This window comes from Arachis ipaensis, chromosome B8, assembly GCF_059453495.1.
Source record: "Arachis ipaensis isolate K30076 ecotype BB chromosome B8, ASM5945349v1, whole genome shotgun sequence".
Taxonomy (NCBI): domain Eukaryota; kingdom Viridiplantae; phylum Streptophyta; class Magnoliopsida; order Fabales; family Fabaceae; genus Arachis; species Arachis ipaensis.
In genome coordinates, this window is record NC_142443.1 from 18,754,424 (window position 1) to 18,767,458 (window position 13,035).

The 13,035-nt window shown below is 31.5% G+C and overlaps 1 protein-coding gene across 1 annotated transcript; it reads left to right on the forward strand.

Annotated features, from left to right (window-relative positions):
* The first annotated feature begins 491 nt into the window (after positions 1-491).
* LOC107610627 (oligopeptide transporter 6-like) lies at positions 492-4,616 on the forward strand. Its single transcript, XM_088497149.1, has 7 exons — positions 492-935; positions 1,338-1,435; positions 1,538-2,107; positions 2,554-2,812; positions 3,350-3,532; positions 3,807-4,083; positions 4,176-4,616. Exons 1-7 carry the CDS (start codon positions 492-494, stop codon positions 4,505-4,507), a joined length of 2,163 nt encoding a protein of 720 aa, XP_088353275.1. The 3' UTR covers positions 4,508-4,616.
* Positions 4,617-13,035: the final 8,419 nt, after the last annotated feature.

Consider the following 13,035-nt stretch of genomic DNA (forward strand, 5'->3'; position numbering starts at 1 on the left):
GGGACAACGTAAACAAAACATGAATTTACTTTGTTTTTTTTTTTGTTATTTTAGTTTAAGAAAATCTAACTTGTTATATTTAAAGTTTAAAATTTAAAATTAAATAGAAGATGATAACTAATCTTATCTTACTTGTTATCTTTAAAATTTAAAATCAAAATAATTTATATATATATCAGCATAACAGCTTCACTCAATCTTACCAAAATTGCAGAACTTTTCTCCTTCTTATTTGCTTCAGCAGATCCTAACTTTCTTTATCCTCTCTATCTAGCTAATGCCAGATTTGTTTAGATTTCATCACTCCTGTGATTCTTTCCATATATAATAAACAGGTAGACATCCTCGTCTTTTAAATTTTAACTATGATACTTTGTAGTTTCAAATAACAATAACAAGTCATAAAAATTTCAAATACTTTCGCTCCTTTTAGTTGTTCTAATTTTCTTGAGAATAGAAGGCATAAGAGAGTTAAAGCGTCAACTTCAATCATGAATGAATTTCTAGAAGAAATCCCAATCAAACAAGTGGACGTAACCGTTTCGAAGACTGACGATCCAACCTTACCTATCCTGACATTCAGAATGTGGTTCCTAGGAATCATCTCATGCGTGGCACTCGCATTGGCGAACCAGTTCTTTTGGTACAGAACACAGCCTCTATCGGTTACGCCAATATGTGTTCAGATCGCCGTTGTTCCAATCGGCCATTTAATGGCAAGAATTTTGCCCACTCGGCGGTTATTCCAAGGTACCATGTTCGAATTCACGATGAATCCTGGACCATTCAATGTGAAAGAGCACGTTCTCATCACTATCTTTGCCAATGCTGGTGCTGGAAGCGTCTATGCAACTCATATTTTGACTGCGGTCAAGATTTACTTTAAAAAGTCTCTCCCTTTTATTCCTGCTTTCATCGTTATGCTCACTACTCAGGTTTGTTCTGTTTCTCTTCAATCAACTTTTGTTTTAAAATTGTAATATAAACTTTTGTTATAAAATAATTTTATACCGTAAGTTCGATTTTTTATGATTAAAAATTTCGGAATTTGATTTTTTATCGTTCTTTAAATAAAAATTTTTAACATAGGATATATAAAAAGGAAAGCATACATAATTTATGCTTCAACCTCTTAAAGGAGATTTTTTTGTGAAGAATGAATTAGATATAAAATTTGATGCACGAACTACGTTACATAATTATATTTAGGGTTTGATTAACAGTGCAACAAAATTAATTTTTATAATTATTCATGTATTGTTAAGAAACAAAATTGTATCCTTTTGGTAAGTTCAATTAATAGCAAAGATATTGAGAATATTGGTGAAATTTTGCAGGTACTAGGCTTTGGTTGGGCTGGACTTTTTAGGAAGCATTTGGTTGAACCAGCTGAAATGTGGTGGCCTGCAAATATGGTCCAAGTCTCTCTGTTCCGGTAATTCATCACAAGTTTATATTATATCCTTTTTAAGTTGAGAAAATCCATAACAAATATTGTTTCTTGATTTAATATGTTGATTCTTGTGAAATATTCTAGGGCTCTACATGACAAGGAAAAAAGACCCAAACACGGCACAACCAGGAACCAATTTTTCTTAATTGCTATGGCCACTGGTTTTGCTTATTATGTCCTCCCAGATTACCTTTTCAACACATTGTCAACTATGTCTTGGGTGTGTTGGTTGGGCTCCAAATCCGTCTTGGTTAACCAATTGGGATCCGGCATGCATGGGCTTGGGCTTGGCTCATTTGGACTTGATTGGACCTCAATCAGTTCTTACCTTCAAAGCCCACTAGTCAGCCCATTTTTTGCCACTTGCAATGTAGCTGTTGGATTCTTTCTAATTATGTATGTGATGACACCAATCTGTTACTGGAATAATGTTTATAGTGCCAAGAATTTCCCAATATTCTCAAGTGGACTTTTCATGAAAAATGGGACAAAATATGATGTTTCTAAGATTGTCAACTCTAAATTCCATCTTGACACGGTGGCTTATTCGGAGATTGGGAATCTTCATCTCAGCACTTTCTTTACAATGACATATGGTATTGGATTTGCTACACTTTCTGCCACTGTTATGCATGTTCTTCTCTTCCATGGAAGGTATAATCAATATAAATATTTTTGCAATTGTATTTTCATTTATGGTTATATATATTTAGGACAAATATTGGCTTGAGCTTTTTCTAATTTTTTTTTCATAATCTATATTGAGCTCAAAATTTTATATGAAAATATACTTGGTGTTCTTGTATTTTATAAAATATAACATTTAACTTTTTTTTAGTCATATAACTCACACAGTAATATTTATTTGGGAATAAATATTGTCATTATTTAATAGATAATGTCACTTCTCTATTATTATTATTATTATTACTTGAAGAGTGTTATCAATCACTATGAAAACTAAAATAATGAGAATAAAGAATATTCAGGAAAAAAAAATCACAATTTGGGAATGAGTTGTATTTGACTAGATATAACAATTGGTTCTCATGTATTGGAAATTTGGAATCTTGCTAATTAATTTGAATCACATGATGCAGAGATATATGGAAGTATAGCAAAAAGGCGTTCGGAAGCAATAAGAAAATGGACATACACACAAAACTGATGAAGAATTACAAATCAGTCCCAATGTGGTGGTTTTTGGTTATCGCAGTACTTAACTTAGCTCTCATCCTTTTTGCTTGCCAATACTACAATGAGGCACTTCAGTTGCCATGGTGGGGTGTTTTACTAGCTTGCGCAATATCCCTTATCTTTACGCTCCCAATTGGTATAATCTCTGCCACTACAAATCAGGTATAATTTCAAATTACCTAATAATAAATTTTTACATAATTATGCTACCTATATAAAAAAAATTAGCTATTATATTAGCCATTTATAAAGAATATATATTAAAATATAAAATAAATATTGAAAATAAATTAACAATAGATACATTTCAACATTTTTATTTCCAAGAAACTATCTATCCAACATTTGTATTAGCTAATTAGTAGTAATTTTTTTTTCGGATGTCGCTAACAAATGTTTAATGATATCTTTTAAAAGATACTACGGTTAAAAAGTAAATTAAACGTAAACATGTTAATTTTTCTCTTTTTATGGGAAAAATAAAAAAGTTTCACTTTCATTATTTTCATGATCATTTTTAGATTATCTTTTAGTTAAATGTATTTTTTATTATTTCCCAAATTTATCCTTGCTTAACACATTTAATGTGAATTTAAGAATAATTCATAATTACACATTTTTTGTTTTTAATATAATTTTGAAATATTATTAAATATATATAATAATTTTTTTTCTTTATCTTAATTTCTTTTTTGGCAGACACCGGGTTTAAATATCATAACAGAATACATAATTGGATATATGTATCCAGAACGTCCGGTAGCAAACATGTGCTTCAAAGTATTTGGGTATATTAGCATGATGCAAGCACTCTCATTTGTTCAAGACTTTAAACTCGGCCACTATATGAAGATTCCTCCAAGAATGATGTTTATGGCACAGGTTAGTTATTATTATTATTATTATTATTATTATTATTATTATTATTATTATTATTATTATTATTATTATAACTCTTAACTTACCTCTTAAATGGTTTTTTTGGCATTTATTGTATACTCATTACTCTATATCATAAAAAATGAAATGTGATTAATAATAATAATAATAATAATAATGAGCTCACCATGAAATTCGATTTTAGTATAATATGTTAGTGAGTAAACAAGGCATATAAGAAAATTAAATGGTTCTGATTTGATTGGTAATATTACAGGTACTTGGAACATTGATAGCAGTGGTAGTGTACACACTAGCAGCATGGTGGATGATGGAGAAAATTCCTCACCTTTGCGACGTTTCAAAACTGCCGGCAGATAGCCCTTGGACATGCCCAATGGACACGGTCTTCTACGACGCATCTGTTATCTGGGGACTCATTGGACCCCGCAGGATCTTCGGCAATCTCGGTGAGTACGCAAAGGTTAACTGGTTCTTTCTTGGCGGTGCCATTTTACCCCTTCTTGCATGGATCGCTCACAAGGCATTCCCAGGTAACTCACTCATCACCATTCTCCATTCAATTTCGCAGCATATAGGCATGTATAACAATCTAACAGACTTGCATATACTCCAATTGATTAAGGTGTGAAATGGATCGGCCAAATTCACTTCCCCGTATTGTTGGGTGCGACGGCAATGATGCCGCCGGCCTCATCGCTTAACTTCAATAGCTGGTTAATACTGGCGTTCCTGTCGGGGTTCGTGGTGTATCGGTACAAACCGGAGTGGTGGAGCCGCTATAACTACGTCCTGTCCGGTGCTCTTGATGCCGGAACTGCCTTCATGGCCATGTTCTCGTTCTTTTTGTTAGGATCCACGCAGATTTCATGGTGGGGGAATAGCGGAGAAGGCTGTCCCTTGGCTACATGCCCTACCGCCCCTGGCATTGCTGTTGGTAATTGCCCAGTTCATTGATCATTATTCTCAACAACAGTAACAGTAACTACCTAGCATTCTTATTATTATTATTAGTTTTCATGTGGATATTAGGAACTAGTTCAAGGCTTCAAATGTTATCTTTATATTTCAGTGTTTTATGATTTTAATTTGGGACTACACTTTCTAGATTTTTTAGGCCACAATCTTTCGCTTCTCTTTTCTTTTATTTCCGCATGTATAGAGTGCTGTTTGGAAACTATTTTAATACGAGAAATGATTTTTATTTTTATTTAAAATTTAATTTCATAATTTAAAATAATTTTAATACATTAATTAATATAATGGAAGAAAACTTCACATAAATTGAAGAAACACAAGTGAATGCATAGTACTATAGTAGAATCCGTTTAAATAGGTCTGTAAATGATTTTTTTTGCATATAAAAAATTATAACATTAATATTTGGTACAGTTTGTTAAAATTAACTTATGATTTTTTAAAAACTCAAAAGTTAACAAAATAATTTTTTTCTGTAATAAAAAGTTTTTTGTTATTCTTCTCCTAAAATAAATATTTTTATAATTAAAAAATTAAATACAAACTCATTTATTTATAAATTATTTTTAGAATTAATTTGCATTGACTTTTGAAAAATACTTATTTTTTTATTTTTTTTTAAAAAATTAATAGACAAAAAATATTTTATATTTGAATAATTTTTTAAAAAGAATTTTTAAGTATTAACAACGTCTTTTGTTTCTCCTTTTTTAAAAGGCACTTTTTATTTTTTAATAAAATAATTTTTTTAAAAAGGCGTATACAAAATACATTTTAAATTGAATAAAAGTATTCTATTTAAAAAAGAGTACTTTTTTCTCTCAAAAATAATCAATCTAAACCAATACTTAAATATAAATTTTTATATTTTAAGTACTTTTAAAAAAAAATTTAATTGAGTTATTTATCCAAATTGGTCAAATAATAAAGTAGTACTAATTAATGATGTTGAAATAAAAAGATAATAATAAGTGTTGGACAAAATCAAAATAAATAATTATAAATAGAGATATTTTTATGTTTAGAATATTAAATTTAAAAATTATAAAAATTAATTTGAAACTTAAATTTTTTTCATCTGATTTATAAATAGAAAAGTTAAAATTAAATTTTTTAAATTATTTATTTTTATTTGTTCTAAAAAAAACTAAAGTGAAATCTAATTCCTAATTCCGAACAAGCCCTTAATTTTATTGATCTACACTTCTTCAGCAAGCAACAAACCAAATACATATATGGATTTTGTTTTAAATTTTTTTTTTCGGTCGGATAATTTGCCACTTCTATGAATGGGCTCTTGCTAATAGCGAAAATATGAATGCTCCCCATCTATAGCCCAATAAGACCCATTGTTGGGGAAAAAAATGACCTGAAAAACAATTATCATCGTGTTATAAATTTGAAATAACATGTGCTGTCCAAAAATATTTTGCTATAAACTATATGAGAAATGCTATAGACCAAAAAATTTTCTTAAATTATATCATATCTACATGTTCATGTCTTTTTCTTGTTCCTTTTATACAATGAAATTAAATTTCTCTCAGAAATATTAGGTAAGCAGAATTTAGTATTTTTGACTAGCTGTTAGTCATTAATATTTAAAAGTATATATTAAAAGTATATCATTAGATTATTAGACTAAAAAAATTGGATTACTGATTAAAATTAATTACTCTATTAATTTTTATAGTTTGATCAAATTTTCAATTAAATCCTTACACTTTTTTCTTTTTAATTAAATTCCTAAACCATTTATTTTTTCAATTAAGTACCAATCATGACAAAAATATTTAATTTAACAAAATATTTCATTTTTAAATTAAAGATATATACCTTAGCAAGCTTTCCGATATAGAGATTTTATCTACATGTGTAGATAAGTTCTACAAAATTACAGGTTATTGTAATATTGGTCTATTGATCCAATCAGATACATATTTAAATTATACAGTAATTAGTAATTACTCCGATGTTAATTATGTTTTGGTAATACGAGTCTTTTTTATATTTTTTATTGTATGAGATACTACATAGATATTAGATCTACTGTAAAAAAGAATACAACTAGTACTGCTAATTATTAGATCTTTAGTTTCTTTACAATTTCAGTAATATATAATTTGAATAATATATATTAATTTTTAAACAATATTTTCAATGTCTGAATAAATTTATAAAAAATATTGAATAATACCCTAAATTTTTAAAAAATTATTAGTCAAATATTTTAATCATTAACAAATTAATAGTAATTCAATTCCTAAAATAATATTATATCTGATAAATTAATTTTTACATTAGATTATTTAAAATAAAAAGTTATAGACTAATTTAATGACTAAAGTTTATTCAAAATTAAATTGTTCAATTAAATATTTTTTATAAATTGAATTGTGATATCACTAAAAATATAAAACAAAAAAAATTATGTGTAAATAGTATAAAAAATAGTAATTTTATTATTATTCTATTAAATTGTATTATTCACATTAATATTATTAATAATTGTATGAGTTTTATTACTAATAACAATAGTATAATAATTGAATTACTATTAATTACTAATAGCATAAGTATTACTATTATAGTAATAACTAATGTTATTAATATCATACATATGAATAATATCAATAGTTAAATTATTTATTTTTAGTGAATAATGTAATTATTTATTACTACTACTGATGGTAATCAGTGGTTAAAAGAAGGGGGTTGAATCTTAGTCCCTTTTTTTTTAATATTAATTTCTGTTTTTTCAAAGAAACTTCAAGAGATATTTCTACTTTTGTCTCATAACAAGTCAAGAGACATTTTTTTTTGTTACGTTTCGTAACAGGTTAGGAGATATTTTTCATTTTTGTCTCCAATGCAACAGAAACAGAATAGGAGTAGAAGAGAAAGAGAGAATCACACCCAGATGTATCTTGATTCAGCTGCTAAGTGCAATGCAGCCTATATCCAGTCTCCATCACAACAGTGACGGAATTTCACTATAATTATTAGATTACATACACCAATTCTTTCCTAAGATCTACCCAATCCTATCTGGGACAAATCCAGATTTTATCCTCAAATCTGAACTTGACTTGGACACTTACCAAGCTTTCAACCGCAAAGTGCTAACCCAACTTGCAAGGGAATCCCCACAGGATCATGAAACACAACATACAGATGTACAAAGAAACTCTGAGACATCTATAGCTTTTTCTCTAATATTGCTCACTATCTTTTTTTTCTCACTGGCTTTTTCTTACAAACTTCACCATGTTTACCTTTTACCATGAGACTCAGACAGACAATACTAAGAAAAAGAAAACAAAATGAACACCATTGAAGGAGAAGAACTCAGGAAGCTTGGGTATCTATGAGAACTCTGGGCTTTTACTTTCTCTCCTTGATCTCAACCCTTGGCCATTCACCCTTATTATAGAAGGGGAAGCTTCCAAGGTTGAAACCGGTTCAACCAAGCCATCAACATCTTCTCCAACAAACAGCAGTGGTTCGGACAGAGAAAAGAGAGAGGGAAAACCGAAACAAAACCAACATTCATGTACCTCTCTCAACCCTTCTCATCAAGCTCCTTCACTCTGAGCCTTTGATCTTGACTTTGACTCCAAGAAAGAACTCTGACCCTTGATGAATCTCTAATCCTTGACAACTCTATACTTTCCATTTTTGCTTCCTCCTATCTTGTAGCTCCAGAAGCTATCTTCTTTCTTTGATGGACAAAAACAGAAATGAGCTTTTGCTACTGAGATCTTCTTCTTTAACCGAGGCGGATCTTTTCTATTCTTGGCATGGAAGATCTTGATGCTCTTCTTCAAAATCTTGCCTTCAATGGCAAAGATCTAGCCAAGCCTTGCTTCGGATCTTCCTTTTTCAAAAGCCATCATCAACCTAACATTTTCTTCTTCCAAAGCTTCACTGTTACTTTCTTTGATAATTTGTATTTTCTTCTTTTCTATTTGAAGTGACCGAATGGAAAGAGAGAGAAGAGAGAAATGAAACAAAACATTCAATGCACAATTAAATGAAATTGAATTTTGATTTTCGGTTACCTATGTGAACATTTAACCAAATTGAAATTTAAGTTCCAGTAACCAATGCATGCATTAAATTGGATTGAAATTTGAATTCCACTATCTCATGAAAGTGGGTAACCGAAGAGTGCATCAACAAATTGGACCCTTTTTGTTTTATAATCACCATATGGCTTCCTTGGGTCATTTTTTTCATCATTTTGTTTTATCAAAATAGGCCTGAGATTTGGGTTTATCTCCAATTTAAGCCTTACCAACTTGAGTGATCTAATTTGGCACAAAACAAATTATTTCATTTATCAAGTTGGGCTTATATTTTTTTTGGCCCAAAATTAATTCTGCACACTAACAAACACATTAACCAAACAATTGGAAGTAAATATTGAAATAATAATTAATTAATATTTTTAATAATTTTTTATCATCATAATAATTCAAGTTTTCTAAACTCAACAATCTCCCCCTCGATGACAAACATTATTTTAAAAAATGAATTGAAAAAGATTAGGATTAGATAACTCCCTTGAAGATTTGACCGAATCCTCCCCCTTTCAATTGATCAAACTGCTCCCCCTAAATATGTGCCTTATTATCCATCAATTTTCATGGAAGCAATTCCTGTAAGCATGCTCAAGAAGTTCCAAGACAAACTTTAAATTTTCATAACATGGAACTTTAAGAAGCCGAGCCATATTTTAAAAAAAAATTTGTACTTGAGCAACATTTTTATCAAACAATGATCAAAGCTCAAGTTTTAACACACTGTTCAAAGTAGCATATTCAAAGCAAAGCATCAATCTAAAAAAAAATTGTTCAACCACAAAAACAGAGCATTAAATCTGATTAGATTAGAAACAGAGGGCTCAAAAAACAGAGCACAAGAATTAGAGCAACTGGGGCAGCCCCAATTCTATTATCAATTCAACCCTAATTCAGCCCTTTTTTAATCTTTTTATCCTCCTTTTGTCATCAAGGAGGGAACCTGCAAAATAGAGGAAACAGCAAAGCAATTCATAACATAAATATTAAAACATAAAGTATCAAAGTGATTAAGTACAGTCATCCCAAAATGCAACAGTTCAAATGAAAGTAAGTCCAAAAGTAACAAAATAAATTGTGTCCAGAGGTATAAGCAGCAGTGAGCAAATCTTTAGGCATCAGAAAGATTGATATCAGAATCAAGAAAATCTTGTTCTCCTTTAGAATGAGCCATGCCATTGTCAGTAGTCTCTAAACTCTTAATCAGCAAGTTCACCCTTTCACGGCATTTGGTCCATGCTTTTTCATTCTCATAGGCTTGCTTTCGAGCCTCTTTATAGGACTTGACCATTAAACTTGACATGTTGGAGAACTCATTGAGAACATCCTTGATAGTCTCAGAAAACCGAGAAGCTTCAGGAGGAAGGCTTTCACTTTCATTATCAGAAATCATTGATACCGTTGAACTTTTGGCCTTTTTTCCTTTTGCAAATTCGGGAACTCCTCCACCTTTGATTGTAGAGACCCTGTTCTCAACTAGCTCATTGCTGAGATCCACATTAAAATACTCAAAGATGCATGTCAAGAACATACCATACGGCAGATTGGATTTATTATCACTACGGACACAGTCCTACATGTGTCTAATCATAAGATAAGCAGATGAAATAGATGCAGAATTTAGAATAGCAAAAAGGACAAGGGTATCACAAACAGTAACCCTCTGGTAATAACCACTTTGAGGCATCAACACATGAGTGATGATTTGGTGTATCAAGGGTCGCATAGGACCGAGAGCCTTATGGGTGAGATTTGTGCCTTCAAAAGCAGAAAAATTTTCACACACCCAAGTTAGAGCAACTTGAAACGAAACACCAGCATGGTTATCCCATTTACCAGACATATATTCCCTAGCCCCTTCATCTTGATACCCCAGAGCAGCATTTATGGTATCACGATTCAAAGTAAGATGAACTCTTTTGACATATGAATGCAGTGCACCATCATGAAATATCATGTTTGCATAAAATTCACGTACCAAGTTTGGGTAAACTGGTTTTCTAATTTTGAAAATAGGAGTCCGTTTCAAATCATCAAAATATGTAGTGAAATCAATGCCTTTTTCAGAAAGATTTTCAAGGTTAACTACATAAGAGGCACAGAGATACCGATTTACCAACACTTGGGAGTGAAACTCATAAGCCGCACATGATATAAAGCGGGAAGGATCAAAGTGGGAGTGGCTTTACCATATTTATTTTTGAAATCCAATGAATCAAGGTTGGACGGGTCTTTGGTGTCATGAAGGATAGGTCTCTTTGAACGTTGAGTGGGGGCTGAACGACCTGAAGGATGAGTGGTAGAACGCCGTGGTGGTGGTGACAGACGAGGAGATAAAGGTGGTGAGTCTTCTTCTTCTTCGGGCACTTGCTCCTTTCCCTTTGAACTTCTCTTTGATGATGCTGCTTCCTGCCTTGTTGAAGCCCTTGCATGAATTCCTTTTCTTGTCATGGAGTCAGTGGAGTGAGAAGACGGTGAAGAGAACCAATGAGAATGGATGTGAATGTGTGTATGGGATTGTGGACCTTTGAAAGATGGAGGAGTTTTGGTTAGGGCATTCGAGTGCTTTGGCGAGTGGCAAGTTTCTTCTTCATGATGAAGAGAGTGAAATGGAGAGGGAGAAGTTGAAGAGAGGGCCAAAGAGAGTGGAAGGTGGAGAGAGGTTACACCATCATAAATGCTTAGTGAAAGAAAACTCATTTAAAGCAATCAACATTTAATGAAAAACGGTTCTAACAAGGAATTTAAAAATAAAAAATAATAAATGAAAAGACCTTTCCTTGAAAAGTGGGAGAAGATATGGGAAAAAGATTTGATTTGTCAAAAACTCTCTTTTTAAAAGATATGATGTGAAACCCCTTTTAAAATAAATTATTTAAAAATAATATATTAAAAACATGATGCCAAAAAAATAATGAGCCAGTATCATGGAATGGGCTCAAAGGTGGTTGAATGGGCTTGAGTCCAAAGTATCAGATTTCAGTCTCCCCCTGTTTAATGATTTGTTCATCATGTGCCCACATTTGTCTTCCTGCTGCCTACGAGACAAAAACAAACAGAGGCATGAAAATCACATTTTTTCAACAAAACTGAAGTCCATCATCCCCAAACTATTTCGTAATGAACAAAATCTATCTTCACATAGAGGTTTAGTAAAAATGTCAGTAAGTTGCTCTTCAAATTTTACAAATTGGATATCAATAATACCCTTTTACACATGTTCCCTAATAAAGTGATATCGGACCTCGATGTGCTTGGTTCTAGAGTGTAGTACACGATTTTTTGAAATGTTTATTGCACTCATGTTATCACAAAATAGAGGTATACTATTGATTTTCAATTTGTAATCTTCTAATTGAGTTTTTAACCAAATTAATTGTGAGCAACATGCAAGGCAAATATATATTCAGCTTCAGCCATGGATAGGGCAACAGTAGCTTGCTTCTTGCTTGACCATATGTTTAGTGAGCTTCCAAGGAAGCAACACATTCCGGAAGTGCGTCTCCTATCCACTCGGTCTCCCGCATAATCTGCATCACAAAACCCTACTACACAAAATTCATTAGATTTTGGATACCACAAGCCAAGATCACATGTGCCTTTAATGTATCTAATGATTCTTTTAACGGCCGAAAGATGGGATTCTTTTGGGTGAGATTGAAACCTTAAGTATACACCCACACTTTGAACAATATCTAGCCTAGAGGATGTAAGATACATAAGGATCCTATCATTCCTCTATACTTTGTTTCATCCACATCTTTGCCATTTTCATCCTTGTCAAGTTTTATGTTTGGATGCATAGGAGTTCCCATTGGTTTGGAATTTTCAAGACCAAATTTCTTGATTAACTCTTTGGCATATTTACCTTGGTGAATAAAAATGTCACTAGGAGTTTGTTTAATTTGAAGACCAAGAAAGAAGGTTAATTCTCCTATTAAACTCATTTCAAACTCACTAGTCATAAGTTTTTCAAACTCTTCACATAAGGCTACATTGGCCGAACCAAACACAATGTCATTCACATAAACTTGAACAAGTAAGATATCATCATTAGATTCTTTTATAAACAAGGTAGTATCAGTGGTACTCCTTTGAAAATTATTTTCCAACAAAAAGGCACTAAGCCTTTTATACCAAGCTCTATGAGCTTGCCTAAGGCCATAAAGAGCCTTAGAGAGTTTATAAACATGATTTGGAAACTCTTTGCTTTCAAAACTGGGAGGTTGAGCCACAAATACTTCTCTATCTATAAAACTATTAAGAAAAGCACATTTGACATCCATTTAAAATATTTTAAAACCCTTATGGGCAGCATAGGCAAGAAGCAACCTAATTGCTTCCATTTTTGCTACCGGGACAAATGACTCATCAAAATCTATACCTTCCTCTTGATCGTAACCTTAAGCCACTAGTCTAGCCTTG

Coding starts and splice junctions, on each gene's coding strand:
- LOC107610627 (XM_088497149.1), top strand. CDS start 492: ATGAATGAATTTCTAGAAGAAATCCCAATCAAACAAGTGGACGTAACC. Junction 1,436..1,537: donor GTCCAAGTCTCTCTGTTCCG/GTAATTCATCAC, acceptor GAAATATTCTAG/GGCTCTACATGACAAGGAAA. Junction 3,533..3,806: donor GAATGATGTTTATGGCACAG/GTTAGTTATTAT, acceptor GTAATATTACAG/GTACTTGGAACATTGATAGC.